Below are 22680 nucleotides of genomic sequence, written 5' to 3'. Positions count from 1 at the left end.
AGAGGAAGCAAGACATTCTGGAGAAGTAAATGCCACAAGCCTCAGGGAAGCACACAGATTAATAGGAATGGGTTAATTTAAGCTGTAAGAGCTACTTAGTAGTAAGCCTGAGCTACCAGCAGAGCATTTATAATTAATATTTATTCTCTGTGTCTGTTAACTGGGAACTGAAGGGCAGAAAAGAAAAGTCTGTCAATAGTCCAGTCAGGCACAGCAGCAAGCTGTAGCCATCTTAGGACTGACTAGAAGGTTCAACAATACTTATTGCCAAGGTTCTTAACAGTCCTTTCCATCAACTTCATGGCTCCTGTGATATGCCCCCCCAGGCCATGGAGGAGAGGCAGTTCCCACTGCTTATTCACAGGAACATGGATGAGTTCAGTGAGTAGCTTGAGAGTTGCTTCAAACTTACCTCTACCAGAGTTCTGTTGCTGCACCTGAGTGTTACTTCTCTCTCACCCCACACCCCTGCCCTGCCTGCCAAAGTTCTGAGAAGGGAGTCCTAGAAAACAAACCAAGGTGGAAAAGCAGGTACTGTCTAGATACTCCATACAGGAAGTATAGGAGGGTGGAGGTTAAGAGAGAAACTAAATGTTCCTGAATAGCAAAGGACAAAGTCAAAGGAGCCTCTCTTTGAGAGGTGCTATGGAGGGTGGACTCCAAAACAGCAATACCCTTGACCCTAGCAGGAGCTGATAATCACAGGCCTGAGATAGTGACCATTAAACAGTGGGCCCAGCCTCATTTTCTCTTTGCTACTGCCTTGGTTTCTATTTCCATCCCTGGCTTGAGCCAGCCCTGTACAAACACATTGAAGAAATCAGCTTATCAGACATGCCAGAAAAGGGAGAACAGACAAGCTGTTGAGAAACAGGAGAAAAGGAGGCAAAATTCCAATGGCTATGGCAGCTGTGACTCTGGATGGCACTGCTAACTGCAACAGAATGGCAGGGAGTATGTATTTATGGGGATAAATGTAACCTGATGAGGTGTGCTGGAACACACAGCTAAGGCATCCAGCATGCCACCAGCAGGAACTGAATACAGAGCCTATGGGGAAGCAGCAGCTGTCATGATGCCAAATAACTGTGTGTAATAGGTAGGGAGCCAGGTGTTGGAGGTCATGAAGGAAGGAAGGAGACTGCATGTGTGGAAGGGAATGAGATACAACATCAGCAGGAATTGGAGCCTGTCATGTTCTTTTAAAGTCTCAGGCTGAGGGTGGGCTAGTATACATGGGGCTTTGAGTTCCACCTCTACCCAAAACCACAGGAGGAAGAAGAGGAGGAAGAGAGGTAGGAGGCAGTGGTGGCATCAGGCTATATCTTTAGCCTGGTTATGAGCACAATGGTTTACATTGAACAAAGCTGTGGACGCTGCCTTCTGCTAGTTACTAAGGAGGTACAGAACCAATTATGGCCCAAACAGGCAGCAGATATTTCTACATAGAAGACAAGCACTGTGTCAACCCCTGATGGTGAGAGAAGGGCAGCCCCAGCAACAGGCCACATGGACACCCACTGATGGTTATGGGTACAGCTGGTTGTCTTCTTAACTGACGGTGCACAACATTCTTAGAGGGCATATGAGAAACTGATGCAGAAGCTTCCTTGAAGAAGACTGGGGACAAAGCAGAGGGGAGGCATTTGCCATTACATGGTTTTGTACTTCCAACTGACTTAATTTCCATGACTAATGATTTAAGAATATTGAGATTTAGCTCTGCTTTAATGACTCTAGCCATAGGCTGTCTTAGTAAACATCACTTAGTAGACATCTACTCCCAAGAAGCTTAATGTAAACCCCCTGTCATATTCCCTGAAGCCATGTGTCAACCTATGCCAACTCCAGTTCTTGTGAATATTCTTAAGGAAAGTCTACAAACTTGCCTGTGGGGAGCCAGGGGGCCAACAGAAAAGCCATCCCCAGCTGAGGGAGAGACTAATGCATGCCAGTGAACTGTCAGCTCTGTTGTAACTAGGGCCTGGCCACACAGCCTGAGCAAGGGAAGCTAGGGAACCACACCTCCCTTTAGAAAGGAAACCTACATTTCCACCCAGCTCTATTTTAGCACTGAGCCCACGGCAAGAACATCAAGTATTATAAATAGCAAAACCAATTTGACTGGTTTTGCCCTGGTGTCAAGAAAGTGGTCGTTGGTTAGGTTAGTTGTAAAGCGGGGGTGGGGGGGGGTGGAGGGTTGGGGGATGGGAGGGGGGGTTGTAGAAAGCCACAGTGGGAAGCTAGCCTCACCGGTTAGACAGCCAAACTTGAATGTCCCACCACAATGCCTGAGTCACCAATGTCTCTGACTTCAGTCTGCAGAGAAACACCTGAGAAATTGTATTGAGGCTGAAGAAGAGCGTTGTAAGAGTCACCTCAGAGGCCAGGAAGGAAATTCCCTCCCAAAGCGCCCTCCCTCCCTCTACATCAGTGAAGAGGAAGGATGCCACAGAGTGTCACTGTGTCACAGACATTAAAGATGGTGAGAAGCATGCCTACCTTTGTTATGAGACATGGCGTACAGGAGGCAGAGCACAAAAAGGGCATGGTAATCATCATCTGGGCTGTCCAGGGCATGGTATACCATATCCAGGAAGGGTCTGGAAAAGAGAAGAGGTCTACAATCCTCTAGCACACAGTGTACATTTTGCCTCTCTTACCTGACAGCATCAGCTGTATTTGTTTTTCACAGGTTTGCTCCAAGACTACTAGTTTGTGGTGAACGCAGTAAGTGCCTGGTCCAGAATCAGGCACTTGGAACACATCCATATGAATGAATGATGGGCTCTGACCTTGGAAAGTTGCTATCCAGAGGGGAAAGTGACCAAGGAACAGACCACTTAGTCATTTGATAGTCATTTACTGGGTTGGATTCTAGAATTCAGGTACAAAGTCCCTGGTATTCTACACCCTCCTGCCAGCTGGCAGAGACAGCACAGACATACATCATCACTTTAAAGAAAAGATGGAAAGAAGAAAAAAGAAAACAGGATGATATAATGGAATGATATTATCTGGCAAGGCATGGACAGCAACATGAGTAAGTTTAAAGGTACTGCTATAGAGTCAGACTGTGGGTTCAAATGCTGATCTGGCTTCTTCCTGCTACAAACTTCCTACTGAGTGCTTTAACTGCCCCACCTCCTTGAATGCACAAAAGCATTCCAGCCCAGGAGGCTGACTGGAGGCCATAGGGTCACGCACTATATCTGATTGTTATATTTAATATTTCAAGGACACTTCTCCATGATTTCATTTTGACAGAGTCCTGGCTCAGCAATTTCTTGAGCCAATATTCCTTGACTAGAAGAATTAAAAATGAGGTCTCTCACCTCCCATGCTGTGTGGGTAAGATATAAAGAAGAGTTGCCATAACCTGGAAATCTATATGGCAAACAAAGGCTGCCCTTCCTAGGGTAGGGCCTCATCTGGCAAGACTCTTCAATAATAGATAACAAAATAAGCCCAGGGCAGGCCTAGAGCAGGAGACTGATCCCATCTAAGGCTGCCCTACTGAATGTCAGGCTGAGGTCAAGAAAGCCAAGTGCTCCAGAGAGCAAATGGGGGTGAGTATCAGCAACATGGACTGCCAATGAGGACTGCTCAGAGGGGACCATTTGCTGCAGAAACTCCTATACCATCTTGAATATCTTGGGCCTTTTGGAGGGGGCAGTGCTGGAGATGGCACTTGAGCAGCAAGTGTTCTATTAATGAGTTACACTCCTAGCTCCTTGTTTTAAGTCCTCAAATCCTGATATGTCAACACAAAATATAAAGCTGAAAAATGAAAACGAAGAAGTAGTAAAAATGTATTTGTCATGTTTCAAATAAACACGGGACACACACAATTGAAAAGGAACCCTAAGGAGAACATTGGTGTTAGGTTTCTACTTTCCAGTGCCTAGGGTGGGCTCCTCCATTTAGACCTGTCCACGGTTCTCCTGTGTGTACATTTCAGTTTTTTGAGTTTTCAGGCAATAACTTTGCCAAATTTGAGAGCACTATAAATTGTAACACATCTCTTGTACACCTGCTGCTCACAGTTTGAATTATATTTGCACTTGAGAATAACATGAATAACCAAGCTCAATAACAAAGGGAGGTTTGATGGGTGTGCTGTCTTTTATGAGGCGGGTTATGAAGCTACTAAGTGTGAATTTACTAAGTGTGAATCTACTAAGTATGCATCTACTAAGTATGTATCTAATAAGTTTGTATTTACTACAGATTTATTTACTAAGGATGTATTTACTAAATATAATGACTTGACAAAAATGCTGGGGTTTGATATTCTTACAGCAAAAGGAAAAATAAAACATGACAGACATGAGCTAGGAAAGGAGACAAAATGCCCAGAAAAGTAGCCCTGAAAAAGTTGGTAAGAAATTATCAAAATAGAACCATCTGAGAACACTGACTTTTAGGTCTTTGCACTTCTGAAGAGTTTTCACAATTTTTAGGGAGTGCATCATTTATGTGTCTTTTAAATGTTGCTGAACTGGGCCTGTGGTGCACACCTTTAGTCCCAGCACTCAGGATTTCAGACCAGCCAGGGAGAACTACTTCAAAACAAAACAACAACGGATGGGATTTTTGGGGGGATGTATCTAACTTGACCCTGAGTGAAGGGAAGACACTATACAAGGAAAATCACAGTAGCTTTAGTTCTCAGTATGGTGGAATAGCTGTAGGAATTCAACTGATGCTTTGGGGAACAAATGGCCATTTTCTTCCACTCTTCACTTGCTCCCAGCTCATTGCTGGGAAGTGGGCTCTAAGAATGCTATCTCTGACTCAGAGACACATGGAGAGCCTGGTTCAGGCCTGTAGGCAGCCCACCTCCTATTAGAAAGCCATGTGGTCACAGTTACAAGTTAGTCATTTAAGGTTAAAAAGAACTTAACCAACTCTAAGAACACCCCCTGTTGCCAAAAATGCAGGGAAAAAGAAGTCATCAAGTCCAATCATCACACCTAACATCTTGGTTTCCTTCTCACTTTCACAAAGCTACAGTGCTACTGTTTCGGGATCATGATTCCACCCACTGGATCCTAAAAAACTGCACATCACCACAGGGTCACAGGAAAGGGAGCAGATCTCATTTGCTTAAGTATCCTGCACTGTTTTTCATCTGTGGTTTTTTCCAATTATTCACATTCTGACTAATGCTGGGCCACGCTTCCAACCTGTCTCTTCTATGCTTTGAATAACTTCATTTTCAGAGCTCAGGGTTACATCTTATTGTTAAGCAAAATTGTAAAGGGCCTTACAGCTTGCAACTGACAACCCATACCATGTGTTAGCCAATGAATGTTTTTAGTTAACAAAATCAAAAAACTATTTTCTTGTATATCTGCTACAAATTAATCTTCTCTGTTAGACAACTAGACACTGTCCAAACAAAGACAAAAATAAGGACTGGTAATGTACATGGCTCCACCAGCAGCATGATACTGGTCTCCATCCTCAGCACCACCTGCACACCCACCAACCAATAAGATACAGAGAAAAAAAAGCAACTGAGAGTAAGTGTGCTTCCATGCTTTAAATTGAGTTAAATTGGGTGCATATGTGGAGGGAGTACATTCCCGGCCACATCTTGAGGCTTAAAGAAGTTAGTGTGCTGCAGGAAACCATCCTGAAATGAAGATACCCTTTAGCATCTCACTGTACACTGTGCTGTAGTTAATGAGCCTCAACAAGACTGTAGGAAATAAGCAGGGCAAGGTTCCAGACCACCTCCACAAGCCATCACTGAGGTGAGTGTGAGGGTAAGGGGCCAGGATAGACGACAGCAGTAGATCACATTATGTGCCAAAGGCCCCACAGATGTAGGCATTTTGGCAGTCAGGGTTTGAGATGGGAACTTCACGCCTGGGTCTCAAGAGGATCTTCCTGGGAATGGCCTCCCTCTTTCAGATGCAGCCTAGTTGCCAAGTGTTCCATGATGGCAGTGCTCTGTCCTGGCCACCTTTCCAAAGGATTCAGGTATGAGAACGTATCAAGGGCCTGTTCTTTTCTCATGCACCTCAAGAACTCAAAAGGAAGCAGAACAGCCGTCTGGTGGGCAAGGGCAAGCTGTAACCAGGTAGTTACCTTTTCCCAAGGCTAAGTGGCTGTCCAGTGGCTCCCATCAGTGCCCTGCTGCCTACCTGCTCCACTGTGTACTCTCTGAGCCTGTGGCAGCGCTCTTCTCCTCGTCCGTGGTGTTTTGCTCCCGCACTGAAGCCCCAGCAGTGGCCAGCTCTGAGAGCTTGCTACGCTCCATGATCACCATCTCAATCTCTGGAAGCAAACACGGACATGGGTGAGCTCAGCTGGCATCACTAAGAGACTCAGAAGCCTCCTCAAGGTCTAGACTGAGCATGTGTAAAGCACCCCAGATATGCCAAGCCAGTCTCCACAGTGGGAGTGACAGCAGTAACATGTGGGCAGGATCTATCCAGTCCAGACCTCTGTCCATCCATCTGGATGGACACCAGCCCTGACTTGGACAAACACATAAGGAAGTGACTTGCTTTGTTTCCTGATTTTAAAACACATTTGACTCTGATTGTTAGCGCACTTCCAAAGGGTTGGAAGAAGCTCAGAAGACATAACATGTGGCAAGTGAGACTTCTATGAAGCTCTTTACACTTTAGAAATAGCTCTCACAGGACAGACACCATGTTTCCCTTACAGCAACTGGTTTATTTAAAGTGCAGTGTGTATTTTATGTTCCCAAACATTAGGGACCACTGAGCAGAAACTATGCTTCCTGGGATCCCTGTCAAGAGACTTCTCATGTGATGAGGACTTTCTCGGGCAGGCCCTGGCCATACCCTAGGCTGGGCGCCCTTCCCCACTGGCACATGCAGACCTCTTAGCTGGCCTACACTTCCTCTCTTGTCCTCATTTGTTCTCCACACAAACACAACTGATAATAAGTGGAAATAAGCTCATGTCCCTCTTTCGGTCCAAACTCACAACACCTTCTCCTCATACTCAGGCTGAAATCCAAAAGATGCAAACCGACCTGACGCCTCCTGTGTCTGGCCTTGTCTGCCTCTGACTTCACCCCCTAGCCTTCTCTGCCTTGCTGGCTCCCCACTCTGGCCATGTTATGCTTATTGACTGCTGGCTCTCAAATGCCCCATACTTTCTCAGACATGGGTGTTCCTACTCACATCTTCCAGTGCTAAGTAAATGTCACCCCCTTGGCGATGCTGTGCTCACTCTCTCACCTGTTCTTTTCCTTAGTTCTTTTTAAGTGAGTACCAGCTAAACGGTGTACTTTGTTCAGATTTCACTCCCTTCCCCAATGTCCTTTTTGTTCTAAGATCTCATTAAATCTAGCCACTGTGCTTAGGCTCTGCTGGGCTGTGAACATTTTTCAGACTTTCCTTGCTTTTGATGAACTTGGCAGTGTGTGGGATCCTGGCCAAAAATTTTGCAAATCCAAAGATTGGAGTGTGTCTGATTTTCCCCCACCCCCAACCACTAGGCTGGGGTTTAAAGAGGAAGACCACAGATGGGAAGTATCCTTCTTGTGACATCACATCCTACATACACACTGGCAACATGATCTTAAGATGGGCTATCAGTCCTGTACTAGCCATGCTATCATCAGTCTTCTTTCATGGCCAAGTTATTCTCATCTTTCTATATCCTGTTCAGTGGAAGGAAGTCCCTACGTAAAGCATTGTTGCTGTTACTGTTAGCAGTGCAGGGGTTCTTATCTGAGACCTTGGGAATGCTAGCAGTGGTTCTCAACCTGTGAGCTGAGACCCCTTGGGAGTTAAATGGCTCCTTCACAGGGGTCACCTAAGACCACAGGAAAACACAGAAATTTACATTATATTCTTAACAGTAACAAAATTATAGTTATGAAACAACAGCAAAAATAACTGTATGGCTAGAAAGTCACCACAACAAGAGGAACTGTATTAAAGGGTCACAGCATTAGGGAGGTTGAGAACCAATGCCTAAGATACTAAGCCATACCCCTCAATCCTATTTGCATACACTATTGGGAATTCTTCACAGCAAACATGCCCTCCCTGCCCCTATCTTTTTGTTTGTTTCATTCTATAGTATCTTTAACCACCTGCACTGACGCTCCCTATTGTTTTACTTGCTTACTCTTGCCCATCCTCTACTTGGCCATGGGCTTCATAAGCATAGATAGTTTGCTCCCCAGCACAGAGTGGACCTCTTGAACATGTGAATGGATCACTGTCTGGATCCAGTACAACATGGGAAGTTTTGGTATAGGCAGGAACAGCAATGTATTGTAGCAGCGTGGCATGGGTTGGGGTGGTCCAGAGCCTGATTGCCTACAATTGATGATCACAAAGTTCTCTCTCATGGGGAAAAGTCTGACACTCCCCCTCCCCTGGTCCCTATCACACATGCTCTTTCTGGGCTCTCTTAGCGTAATACACTTGTAGCTGGCCCTTGGGATGGAGGCAATCCCACACAATCCCTTCTGGAGGCTCACTCTAGGGGAGCCCCACCTAATCTGAAGCCAAATATTAGATGAAAGGCCTCTACAAGGTGGGTGGTCCCCACCACACAGGTAGGGACCAACAAGTAATCTTTAGGGGAGATAAGCATTCTCTCAGATTGTTTTTTATGTATCTTACAGGCATTGGGAAACAATGCTAGCCACATAAATAGCCTATTCTTGTGTGCAATGAGGCTAAATTTAAGAAACAAACAAGCAAGTCAGTTCACAGACAGCTTCTGAGTGGGCAACAGAACAGACAGTACTCAGTTGTGGCTGAACAGGGAGATGACACCAAGCCTGTATTAGGTGCCACTGTTTCTGTTCCTTGTTGTTCTACCCATTCCCTGCAACACCCATTTTCTTTCCTAGTCATCACCTCAGAGTAAAGGCAACATAATCTGCTGGGTGGGTCTTTTTCTTTCCCTTAAGTATCTACTTTGTTTGCTTTATACTGTATATATAACAACATGGGTGATGTGGATATGTATAATTTATAATAAATGTGTTTGTTCTTGGGAGGTGTAGGCTTCTATTTTGTTTGTATCCATTTGTGTTTACTGATAAAGAATATCCTAGGACATATGAAGTCTGTCAAGCTATGACACTGGCCTCCCCTTGGCTCTGGCCTCTAACCTCTGCCTGGTGATCCCAGGCCCAACTTGCGCATGCTGTGAGCTCACTTCCCCTGGCAGGGCTCCACCCTGCTTGGCTGACACGGTGGGAACACTGCTCCCAGGACTCCCCAGGGTCAAAGAGCCAAGTTCCAGTGCTGAGTGTGAAGAACAAGCCAGCATATCATGGTAGTCCCTTTTCCAGGCTTTTCATGTCCCTGGACACCAACAGGATTCTGGAGCAAGAGAAGAGTCTCGTTCACTGCTTGTCTGACAATTTTCCAAGTGACTCAGTAACTGTTGCTTTTTGGAATGCTAGGTATAGAGCCGAGGGCCTTGTGCATGTTAGGCAAGTACTCTGCCACTGAGCCACTAGTCATCAAGATGAATCTTCAGATTCAACATAGTTGACAGGTGAGCATAGGTAAAAGTAGGTAAATACCAACTGACTGCCCATGTGGTCACTCAGGTACTACAGAGCCCCCTTCCTGGAATTCTAGGACTTCAAAAACAAAGCAAAACAAAACATCTGAAATCTGTGTGTTTGTTCCACATCTGGCCACATAATCTGAGAAAAGAGCAGTCCAGAAGCACAACAGCTCTCTGTACAGCTAGAACATGCATCAGAAGCTAGCATAGCTCCCTGTTCCCCACCTGGGAAAGGTGGTAGTAGAAGCCATGATCCTAGCTCTGTCACCCTGTGCTCCCAGTCATTTCAAGCCAACTGAGTTCTCTCTCTGATTTGGCACCATCATGGACCAGATGTTCTGCTCAGGTTTAATGATTTCCCAGATGACTGTAGATCAGCTCTTTGAAAGTCAGAAAAGATCTTCCTCTTCCTGAAATCACTTTTGTCCAGGAAACATTTACAGTGAGCATTTTCACCTGGGCTCCACCAGCTCCATGTCCCCTATGAAATGGGAACAGAAGTGGCTTATGGGAAGAGGGCCCCTCAGTTTGTCACAGCTCTTTAAGAGGATACTAAAGAGGCTGTGATCTTTTTTAGCAACCCCTTTATGCCATACCAGAATGCCTACTGTGATCCTCAGCTGCTTCCCATCCCCACCCTGACCTGTCTTTGTGATGATGGGACTTAATCCAGGGCAGCCAACTTCCACCAACAGGCCAAGAAGTATGCTCCTCATGTGATTCAAGGGCTATCAATGGCCACAGATTATGCTAATGACAATTCAAGGGCTCCATTGAACCTCAGTTATACTTTGAGACATCCCCAGCCCCACCAGCCAGGCTCCTGTTTAAATGAGAATGGCTTATGTGGAAGTTATAGCTCTTTTTTTTTTTTTTTTTTTTTTTTTTTAATTAAATTGTGGGGGCAGGGGGACATGTATACCTATAAGCATGTGTAGAACCAGGAGGAAGATATTGGGTGTCATGTTTTATCACTTTCTACCTCATTTCTTTGAGACAGTCTCAGTAGTAGACTTACTGGCATTTGCAAAAGCACATCTGGCTTTCTTACTTGACTGTTGGGTATGTGAATTCATGTCCTCAGACTTGTTTAACAAGCATCTTTAGCTGCTGAACCATCTTCCCAGCCCTACTGGGCTGATTTAAAATGCTGTGCCATCATTTAACTGGATAAGGTCCTTGAAGCCTAGAAGATTTTACTAGGTACTGAGAATATACAGGACTTGGAGGGTGGGGGTTAGTGATAACTGTCCCCATAGTCTCAGGCATCTGAATCCTTGGTCCCTGGCCTATGGCACTGGGCAGGGTTAGGCAGTGTGGTTTTGCTGGAAGAAGTTATGTCCCTGGGGGTGGCCTTAGAGGGTTACAAAACCAGTTCCCATTTCTAGTTCATTCTCTCCACTTGCTGCTTGGGGCTCAAGGTGTGAGCTCTTAACTGTGCCTGCTTGCTATGATACTTCCCCACTGTAATGGTCATGGATTTTTATCCCTCTGGAACCTTAACCAGAAAGAAAAGTGTCAAAAATGTATCTATCACACTGCCCTGCCCCATGAGGAGAAAGCAGGGCAAAGAAACACAAACTTGACCCTTTTTTGGAGATAGTCTCATTGTGTAGTCCAGATTGGCCTCAATCCTGAGATCATCCCACTTCAGTCTCCCCAGTATTGGGACTGCGGATGTGTGCCACCACATCTAGCTAAATCTGCTTGTCTTTCAGCGTGTGTGAGTGCCCGTGCACGCATGCACACACGTATGCACACAGGCAGGCAGGCAGGCACGCACGCACGCACGCACACACACACACACACACACACACACACACACACAGATGAGGGAGGGGAGAAAAGATAATTTAGCAAAGAGGATGAGGGGTAAGGTGGGACAGAAAGCACGTGGAAATGAAGGCCTCTTCTTTCTGTCAAGTTTTCAGTATTAAAACACCATGTATTTTAAAAAGGAAATTATGTGGTGGTTGGGTATGATCAAGATACCCAATACATTGTACAGGTGTATGAAGTTGAAAAAAACAAAAATACATATAAAACTGTATCAATATGAACACTAAATAGAACGAAAAGGGAGATGTCAAAATTAGTTTAAAGTGAATGCCATACCTACCCTAGGGGTAGAAAAGGGTGTGTGTGTGTCAATCCAAGTAGTATATGGAGGAACAGTTGACTATACACCCAAGCTTTGCAAGACAGGTGAAATACTGTGATGGCGAATTGAAAAGTACTGCAAACAAACACTCCACTGATTATTTACAGAACAATAAATGATTGAGTGACACAATTCTGTAGCTGTTTTGGCTTATTATAGGTCTCAGAAAATAACTGTGTTGTAGAAAAGACCAAGAATTTAACTATGGACAAAAATATAACAAGGAAGCCAAGAAATGTGGGAATAGGCTGGAACTGAGAATCAGTACAATCTTTACACTAAAACATGAACATGCATATTTGTATGTGTGCATATAAAAATAATGATGTATTTCCTAGTGGTGGTGGCACACACCTTTAATCCCAGCACTTGGGAGGCAGAGACAGGCAGATCTCTGTTAGTTCAAGGCCAGCTTGGTCTACAAAGTGAGTTCCAGGACAGCAGGGGGACTCTAAGTACAGTGAAGCTGAAAAGCTTACTATGAGGAAAGAAAAGACCACAGGAGGGTTGTGGGTGGTTTACTGTCTGGGCTTGGGATAAAGACTGCATAAATGTGCACCAGGACAGTAAACAGGATTTATTTGGTGGAGAGCTAAGGCAAGTGCTGCCACTGTCAAGGAAAAAGTGGCAGAGTCCATCTGCATGCAACTACTTCCAGAAATCCCTGATGCTAAGAGAAGGTGATTTCCAAATAAGACAGCAAAGAGAAAAAAGAAAAAAGAAATCTGAGCCAAAAGAAGAGACACGGAACAAGGGGACGGAAAACAGGAAGATCCTGCTCCCATCAGCATGCCAGCCTACCGGCCATGCATTCCTGCAAGCCTAAACAGAAGCCTGTTCGTGGGGTCCTTTCATACCAGACACACATGTTTCACTGCTGCAAAAGCACTCTGCAATGAACTTGCTGTTACTGTGAGCATGATTTAAACAAGTACATTTACAGTCCATAGCTCCACTGGGGGCAAGGAGACACAAATTAGGCTGGCCACTTGCCCATGCACGCAGGGCCCTAGGTCCACCTCAGAATCACTAGAAAACAAATGCTCAACAACATAACTAAATAAAATTAGAAGTCAGTTGGGGACTAAGGATTCTTATAGAATTTTAGCCTAAGAATTTTTAATATCAAACAGGGTTGGGTTTTTTGTTGTTGTTGCTGCTGTTGTTGTTTGCTTTCATTACAAAATAATTAATGGAAAATTTAAAAATTAAAGTATCAAGTTTCTAATGTGCACAGTCTTTAATCCAACAATGCAAAAGTCAAACTGTTTCCAAATCCAAACCTTTGAAAGCTGATGCAATGCATCAAGTGGAAAATTCCATACTATGAAAAGTGGTTTCATGGGAACATTATTTCCAGCATGGTACAAAACTATCTTTAGGGGATGGTGAGATGGCTCAGCAGTAAGGGTGCCTGCCACACAAGCCTGGCAGTTCAATCCTAAAAACCCATAAAAAGGAGGAAGGAAAAATCCACTCTATAGTTGTCTTCTGACCTCTACATGCATACTGTATGGCATGTGCATCTGCATACACAATCCCACACCCACCCCTCCATATAAATAAGTAAATAAAACTGAAAAATCTTCAGGCTCTGCAGATAAGGAATACATGAAAAACAAATGAATTTCATGTTTATACTTTGGTCCCCCCTCAAGATACCAACTAATTATTCTCTGTGTTTGGAATATTTATTTCAAAATCTGAAAAGCTGGTCATCCAAAGCATTTTAAAAAAGAATCCTCAGCTCATTCTTAAGAAGAAAATAGCAGAGTTGCTCATAAGTTGAAAGGTCATATTGCTTTTGTAGAGGACCTGTGATCAGTTTCCATCACTGAGATGGGGTGGCTCATAAATGCCTGTAACTCTAGCTCCAGGAAATCGGACACCCTTAGCTGTATAGCATCTTGCCTTGCCAGTGAACTTGAGGTAGAGGCCACACCCTTTGGGCATGGTTTCAGGTGCAGATGTGACCCTTTTAAGGCAGAGGAGGAGCTGCAAGCTGGTACTCTGTTGGGTCTTGGAGAGCATAGGAAGGGCAGAGACTGCATCTTCTGGAGCAGGAAGGCTATGGAGGTTATTTACTCTTATCGGTGTAAGTTCCTCCCTAATAAACACCTATTCATCATTTATCTTAGGTCTGGTGAATTCATTTAAACCCTGCCTTCACTTAGCACTGCTGACTTGTATACTTCAAAGTAGTGAAGATAATGTTTTAATTTTCATTATTTTACCATAGTTGAAAGAAAGAAACAAGCAAAAGGATAGGAGGAAGAGGAGAAAGAGGAGGAGGAGGAAGAAGAGAAGAGAAGAGACAGGTAGCAAGCAAAAACAAGCAAGAATATCTTTATCTCCCAGGTGCCATGCAAGTGATGGCAGCACGGGGAGAGCTGTGAAGGTTAGGACACAAAGACATCGATTTCTTGATATGACAACTCTGACCACATCCTGGAGCACCCCCAGCCTCTGACAGGCTGATTTTTCAGTAGCAGTAATTCCCTGACTTGCCTAGGATGATGTACACCCCAATCTGATTAATATCGGGTAGAGGAAGTGCTTTTCGGGGAAACAGCAGGCAGTATGTCACAGTCTTTGCCTTCACAATCCAAGGATTTCTTCTATCTGGATTCTCTATTCCAGAAACCACAGAAAGACAGACAATGGTAGAGGAGGGAGGAAGTTCCTTCTTCACAGAAATGTCAAGGGAAGGGAAAAGACATGCTCCTAGTTACCTAGGTAACGACAGAGGGCTGTGATTGGCTGACTCTAGAGCACCATTTCAAGGTGAAATTAGCCAGGGCAATGACAGAAGCAACCATGAGTCTGTATCCCTCCTTTGCTTGTTGCTACACCACAGAACCTGGGCCTACCAAGTTTCTTTCTCTCCCATTCACTCCCACACTTTCACCCTCATCCATGTTCATCCATCTTACTCATCAGTGACAGAAATGAGCCCTGCTGGGCTGGGGAGATGGCTCAGTGGGTAAAGTACTCATCATGCAAGCATGAGGGCCCGAGTTTGAATCCCTCAGTTTTGCAAAATGCAAAGAATACTGGAGATAGTGATGAGTACATACAAGGACAGAGGAAAGGAGGAAAGAAGAAAGGCCTGGAGAAAGTAACTGTCGAGAGTGTAGCTGTCTTTCTTCTAAAGCCTCTACCCTCCATCTTAACCTGGGCTGCTAGTGTATCACAAGCACAAGGCTGCAGCATAGGGTTCTTACTGTAACAGCCTCAGGTGGAGCATCAGACGGACACGTAGAGTGTCAACTTACCCAAAATTACAAAGCTGCTCAAGGGCAGGACTAGGACTCAGAGTTCAATATCCCAAAGACAAGAGTAGAATGTGGCTGGGTTCCATTTCATTCCAGAAGATACTTTTTAAAAGGGCAACACTGAGGATCAAATCCTTGGGGACGCCTTAATCCCTGCTAACTAGGCAGGTGACATTGTGGGATTCTGGGAAGAGAGCTGGAAAGGTTGGGCTAGCCAATAGATTCTTATTTGTTCATAGGTAAACCAGCAGCCCAGCCCTACTGTTCCCAGGAGGAGGTGGAGTGATTCCATTTCTCTGGCAGCTCTCATGATTAAGTTATTGCTCTAAGCAAGTCCAAAAGCAGATGGTTGTCCCTTCCAAATGATGGGTCAGCTAAAAACAAGCATATGCTGGGGCTGTGTGCCTTCTTGGGCAGAGCTTCTTCAGCTAAGGGATGATGCCATTCTTTGTCTTTCTTTAATAGTCCATTTCTGCAGAAATTGAAGGGGTTGTAATCTCATGGCCTTGGAACAAGTAACCCAGAACTTTAGAACTAAGGGACGTCAAGTTTCTTTGTACACTGGGGATGGGGTAGGATGGCACACATTCATTACACACCTTCACTGTCTGGGCTTACATGCAAAAAAGAAGTATCAATTCTGGGTGCCAGATACAAATCAAGCTGTGGAAAACCAAGATATTCTTTTAACTCTTCTGTTTTACCCTCCCTTCTACGTAGAAAATTTGACATCAGAACAGGGGCAGCAGACATAGAGGGTAGTGGCGAGTGCCAACACCCAACACCTGTATCTATCACCACACTAGATGCAGGCCCAATGAAAGGATCTTACTGGAGGAAAAACTCAAGGGAGAAACAAGTGTCCTTGCCACCTAAACACAGATGGGATGGGGAGAAGTAGAACAAAGCGCAGCACCCAGCACTGCTGCTGATACACATACTCAAAACTTAGGGGGGCCACTACTGACGCATGACCCAGGCCTGCATAACTCTGCATGAACAAACAACTGGTTTTCAGTAAGAATGAAGGAAACTGACACCTTTCCAAAGGACAGGATTTTAACAGTTGTAATTTTTGTCTAAACACGGATGCAGAATAAGGAGAACTGTTCTTTAACAGCATTTTCAAGCCTGGAACTAAAAGATCAGATGTATCCTTTGGAAAGCTACAGAATGTCAGTCAGTACACTGGCCAGGCCTGTGGACACTTTATATATTTATGGTGAACTGAGTGGGAAATGACAGCCCATCATGTTTTAGAATGATTAGTGTGTTTGAGAAATTACCAGGGCAGCAAAATGGCCATGGTGGGGGTCACTGAAAGCCATGCTTGGCTGAGCTATGAAGTCTGTGGCAGCTGCTTCAGCTGGTCTCTGGGGAAATCTTGAGGCCCTGTTTGGAAAAACCACACTGGGAGGCTACGAACAGTGTCTTCCCCTGGGAAGGGACAGGATGAAGCACCAGACTGGCACTCCAAGCCCAGTAACATAAAGGATGTAGCAGCCCCAATCAGCGGCCTATAGCCACTTTGTGCTGGGACTGGGCCATCTAGCTGACAATTACATTAGGGTCTGGGGCCAAGCCTGACCTATCCATACCACTGTTAGCCACAGTTGTAGCTGGCTGAAGAACATCCATTAAAAGGCCTGAAACAAAAACGGGAGCATATTTCCAAGAAGAAATTGACAAGAACACAGGGTGCAAAACAAGATACAGACATCCATCTACCCATCCTGCCCTATGCCATTGTACCTTAGCTAGATCTAGGGTGTGAGCTGCTAACTTTCTTCCAAGCTAATGAAATCCCTAACAAAACCTAAAATAAGCAAGTGCAAGTGAGGATGACTTTCCTTGTGTTTTTCCCTCAACCTTCCCACCAAAGTGATACTTACAGCAAAGGGTTTCAGGACCCAAATGAAACAAATGTAGAGTAAATCCAAATGCACACTGGACATTAAAAAAAAAAAAAAAAAAAAAAAAAAAAAAAAAAGCAGCCAGAGACCTTGGCCTTAGGAAGTCTAGGCCAGCAGGGGACATTTTGGCTAGACTCACTGACATGTGACTGTGGCATTCACTGACAGTTACCATGACAATTATTATGGGAGCCAAAAAGTTGGGATGACAGGGTATGCACTGGCTTTAAATTTGCATACAGCTCTCAAAAGCAAACAAGCCTCTGGCATAGTAGTTCTCAACCTGTGGGTCACAATCCTTTGTGGGAAGGGTGTTGAAAGACCCTTTCATTAGGGTTACATATCAGATATCCTGCATATCAAATATTTTTATATTATATTCATAACAGTATCAAAATATACACTTATGAAGTAGCAACACAAGGAATTTTAGGGTTGGGGGTCATCACAACATGAGAAACTGTATTAAAGGGTCACAGCATTGGGAAGGTTGACAACCACCGCTCTAGTCAGTGGTTGGTGTAAAATGCTGCATGACTGTGTCAGTCACTTAGGACTTAAGAGTTACCACTGCTAGCCCCAGAGTCCACAAGGCTGGTCAGCATAATGTTCCCCCAACCTCACAGCTCTCAACTGGGATGTTATATAGAGATTGCTTTTGTCCCAGGAGAGGTGGGGTCCCCCCTCCAGTCAGTAAAATTCTGACTCTACCACCACCAAGCAGAGTCTCATTAACACCAACACCCAAGGAGGTAGGTTTCTGTTCACCAAGGGTCTATACACCACACAACTGTGCCTCACTCTGAACAGATGGGACTTGTAAAAACCCAGTTGGAAAATCTGGAGGCTGTATTTAATCATGTGACTCCAAACCTGGGCCTTTTTTCCTTCCCATAGTGCACTGACACAAATCATACTCCCAAGTCAGCAGGAGTAAGAACAGCAGCCATAATGGTGAGTGAAGATGGCAAAAACAGCAGTAGCAGCAGCATCATACCTCTAGAACATTTCCTAAAGGTCTGGTACTGTTCTGAAGTGGCTAAATGCACTGTGTGATCTACCTCTGGTAATGCACTATAAAGTGGCCATGATATGTGACTATCTTTTTACAAGCAGTGCACCTTGCTCCAGGTCACACAGGGTGGGACTTGAATTAGACCTGCTGTGACACAGCCCACAGCTGCCTCTGAATGGCTGGGCTGTCCAGAATGAGGTACACTGGTGGGTACTAAGATGAGCAGAAGCACCCAAGGCACACGAGGAGAGGAGGAAGACAGAGGACATAGAAGCCTCGATGACTGCAGGGGTTGGCGTGGATGAAGGGGCTGTTCCCGGGTACACTCACCTTCACGCTCCCCACTTGTCTTCATGCTTTTTGAACCACCCTCTGTACCTTTAGCCTTCTCAGCGTCTTCTTGGGCATCTTCAGCTGGCCCTTTCTCCTCGTCCTCCTCCTCCCCAACGTTTTTGTAGTTGGGTCTCTTTTGCATCCGCTTCTTGCCCTTGTGCTTGTTCATCTCAAGGGACCGCTCGAGTGTCTCAGTGGGCTTAATGAAGCACCGGATGCTGGGCTTGGCCTGGGTGAGTCCAAGAAAAGCAATGAATGAACCAGGATGCTAGAATCTCAATGGATACTCACAACTGCCAAAGGTTCCAAAGCAACAGGCAAGACTTTTACCATCATTCTTCTCTTCACTATGAAATGGCTAAAATATCAGCTACTATTTATGGCTTGCTATTCTAGGCCTGGTGGTGAAGGCCTATAATCCAGGCTACTTAGGAGGTTGAGAAATGATGATCTCAAGTTCAAGGCCTGCTTGGGCTACAGAGTGAGTTCCAGAACAACCTGAGCAACTTAGCAAGAGTCTATCTCAAGAAAAAAGGAAGGCCTGGAATGTAGCTCTGTGATTGAGTGCTTGCCTGGTATGTGTGAGGTCTTAGGTCTGCTCCTCTGTACCACATTTTAGACTGTACATGTACACATGTGCATAAGAAACGCTGTCTTTTGCCATGCTAGCTCTCTGCACCCCAAGTGTCAACTGTCCACACACAAAAAAATCTGTTGTGCTTTGTATGTGGCACCTGTTCTGAGAGTTCAGACTATATCATCTCACTCAAAGTCTCCAGCAACCCTATGAGGCAATACTGTTCTCATTTTATAGATGAGGAAACAGCTTGGGAGCACTGAATGATCTTCCCAAGGTCACCAACCAGGAGGCAGCAGAGATGCAAATCTACACACTACCAACATAGTTGCTACCACAGTAACAGAAAACTGGTATTGTTATTAACATTTTTAGCGGGGGAGGTTTGAGACAGGTTCTAAGTGGCCCAGACATGCTATGTAGTAGACAATGACCTTGAACTCCGGATCTTTCTGCCTCTACCTCCTGAGAAATAAGATTATAGGCTTGTATCATTGTAATCAGTTTACTGACTTTTATTTGCAGTGAGTAAAATGTTACATGGCTAAGGAACTAGAATAGCAGCATGCCATACAAAAGCAAGCTGTCATGTGATAGTTCTCTGTGTAAGGGAACTTGTTAAGTGTCAGAAATGAGCCCAAGTCAGGCCAGCTCCAAAGGAAAATATTTTCTCTGGGCAGAGAAAGGCAAAGGTCTCAGAGAAACAAGAAATACCCCTGCCACCAGTGTGCATGTCCCATGCTCCCATATCTCTGTCTTTATAATCATGATATTTGACAGGTGAGGAAAATCAAGGCTTGGAAGCATTGAATTTATTCAATTACTCCTAATTCTGGAACTGCAGTGACTTTGTCAGCTCCAAAGCCTAAGTGCTTCTTCAAATAGCAATACCTTACCCAAAAGCCACTGCAGTTTTACATTTAGAGTTCTTTGAAATGTATATGTATAAACTGAAGATGGTGGCATATGTAATAATGCCAGCACTTGAGAGATGGAGGCAGAAGGACCAGAAATACAAAGTTATTCTCAGCTACAAGGTGAGTTCAAGGCCAGCCTGGTCTACACAAGAGACCCCTTCTTAGGAAGGGTGCATGGTACTGAGCACATGGGGTACACACCTCAGGAGACAGAGGCAAGAAGAATCACTTGAACTCAGGAGCTTAAGGACAGCCTGAGTATAGAGCAAGATTCTATCTCAGGAGGGGGAAAAAAAAGTAGTACATCCATACAAATACACTCGTCTAAAAAGGAGCAAAGAAAAAGGAAATGGATTTGTCTGGGTCAGGATTTTGATTGAGGTGGTATCTTTCCAGAACCTGAATGTTCAGACATCAATTAGTCATTTAAAAGAAGTTTTAGAATAAACTTTTCCATTATCTTGACATGGATTATCTATCTTATGAATTTGCCCCAAGAGCCACCAAGTATATTCTGGAGGGGGAGGGACATTGTGCCTTGCCAATAAGTGGAATGTGCTCAAGGAAAACAGATTAATTTCAATAATGTCCAAAATAAAATCCGTTTGAGAGCTAAATTAGCATCCAAATACAAACATTCATTTTTATTTGCCCATGTTGGATTATTCAACCACAAAAATGACAGATAAATTGAAACATGATTCTACTACCCAGGAAACCCAGATAATGTATTACAGAGCTGGAGAATGGGTGTTCTGAGCATGCTCCACTTGACAGACAGCATCCATCAGAGCTCAAGCAAGATGCTATGTGATCACGTACAGCCCACAGCTGTACTCTCTTGGAGATGATCCCAAGATGGTGGCTTGCCTCCACCCACCACTCTCTGCTTGCAGTGAGTTTTAGAGTTTTAGAGCATGCTGCACACACAGAGAGGGCTATCAGACTCAGAAATTGAAGCTAAAACACAAAACAAACACCTATATGCTACAAGTGAAGGACAAGAATTCACACGGGTGGCTGTGCGAGTATTCCCTGAACTCTAAGGGGTTCTAATGTTCAGAACAACCGGTAGGATAAAAGAAAGTAAAATAAAGAGCCTGGGGCTGCCAGGACGGTCTGAAGGCCAGAACAACTGCCTCATCGCTTCTACTTAAACACATGCAGAGCAATTCTGGCCTTCTAGGATGCAATGAAACCATGGAAAGATAGAAAGTTCCTGCAGATTTGGGCTTGCAGTTCAGTGACAGAGCCAGTGCTCTTGGCTGGAATATGGGGGGACAAAGGAAGGCAGAGAGAGTTTCCATCAGAGAATAACAAACAGTGTGCATGCTGCACAACAGCCACCCTTCCCTTTCCAGTCTCAAAAGAAAAAACAAAGAGGAAAATCAACTGAAAGAATGAAAGCAAGGGAAGGAGTGCAGCTCACTATGATCAAAATCACTGTATGAAATTCTCAAAGAGCAAAACAAAAGTTTTAAAAGGATGAATGCAGATGGTATAATGGTCCATGCCTTTGAACTCAACATTCAGAGGGTGAAGGTAGACAGATCTCTATGAGTTAGTTAGAGCCTTGCTTGGTCTATATATATATAGTGAGAGACCAACTGGACTTGTCTTTAAGAAGAAAAAATAATGAATTCAAGAACTTTCCAAGGGAATCTTCTTTTCTTGATATCCAAGTATTGGGGGCTGAGGGGCCTTTAAAAACACAGCCATTTGGGGACTGGAGAGATGGCTCAGGAGTGAAGAGCACTGTCTGCTCTTCCAGAGGACCTGGGTTCAATTCTCAGCACCCACATGGCAGCTCATTACTGTCTATAACTTCTGTTCCTGGGGATCTGACACCCTCACACAAATATACATGCAGGAAAAACACAAGCTTACATAAAAATAATGTTAAAAGGTTCATAGATGAGTAAAAGTGATGTAACTCTGGTCAGACCATTGTTGGAGTGGGAATCCATGTAGATCAGTAGTTCTTGACCTTCCTAAGGCTGTTCAATACAGTTCATCATGTTGTGTTGACCACAACCATAAAATTATTCCTGCTGCTATTTCACAACTGTAATTTTGCTACTGTTGTGAATCATAATATACATACCTTATATGCAGGATATGTGATGTGCAACCCCTGTAAATGGGTTGTTTGATACCCTCCCTCAAGGGTCATGACAAACAGATTGCGAATCACTGATGTAGATGGTAAAGATTGAGGTCCAGGCTAGTGAGAAGGCCCAATGGGTAATGCACTTGCTGAGCTGCTGACTGACCTGCACAACCTTCACTTTGTGCTGGGACTGACAGGTCCTAGAATTCAAAGCCAGTAGGGAACCATGTGTTCATGTCCACCTCCATGGTAAGTGCCAAGTCCTGGCTAGTGCTTACAACTATGCCTTCTGTGGGCCTCACCAAGGGCCATCACATCAGCTTCTCCTTTGAGGGATGCTGAGCACAAGAGGCAGCCACACCTTCTGTCACTCTTTCTAGGGAGTGCCTCTTCCCCTAATGCTATAGTGAGTACTTGGGAGAGCTCCATACTATTGTGGGTACTTTGCACACTTGCCTTGGGTCACCTCATACTGTAACAGGAAGATCGAATCCAGAACCCTGAGTATCAGTGCCCAGCAGACCTCCACTCCTTCACATAGCACTTGCTATGCTACACAATAGGTCAGCCTTCAGAAGCACTAAGGTCTTATATCTACAGATGTATGCTCAACTGCTGTCTGTCCTTCATCCCAAAGGGTGAGGATGGGGACTCTTCCTCATTCTGGGTTCCCTGTGGCCAGCACAGCAGCAGTCTATACTGTGTAAGTACTCGGTGAATGCACAAAGTAAGACTACCCATACATGAGCCACCCATGCCCAAGTCATAACCACCCAGCCATTCAAACAGTTTGAGTGAGTAAAGTTCTTACCATCAATCAGCCTATATCCTCAGTCCTCTTTTTGCCT

At 44.6% G+C, this 22680-nt stretch overlaps 1 protein-coding gene across 4 annotated transcripts in view; it reads right to left on the bottom strand.

The window, feature by feature from the left end:
- The window catches only part of Clec16a (C-type lectin domain containing 16A), a 195537-nt gene that overhangs the window by 131746 nt on the left and 41111 nt on the right, over positions 1-22680 (bottom strand). For 3 of the 4 annotated variants that reach the window (XM_051181415.1, XM_051181417.1, XM_051181418.1), the window contains exons 10-12: positions 18226-18457; positions 6156-6288; positions 2503-2603 (exon numbers count right to left, since the gene is read on the bottom strand). In XM_051181415.1, coding sequence (XP_051037372.1) covers positions 2503-2603; positions 6156-6288; positions 18226-18457 — 466 coding nt within the window. The remainder of the gene's footprint in view (positions 1-2502; positions 2604-6155; positions 6289-18225; positions 18458-22680) is intronic. The other variant, XM_051181416.1, reaches the window with a different exon arrangement.

The sequence above is a fragment of the Phodopus roborovskii genome, unplaced genomic scaffold (assembly GCF_943737965.1).
Source record: "Phodopus roborovskii unplaced genomic scaffold, PHOROB, whole genome shotgun sequence".
NCBI classification, from domain to species: Eukaryota; Metazoa; Chordata; class Mammalia; order Rodentia; family Cricetidae; genus Phodopus; species Phodopus roborovskii.
This window is presented reverse-complemented; position numbering and strand designations above follow the sequence as displayed.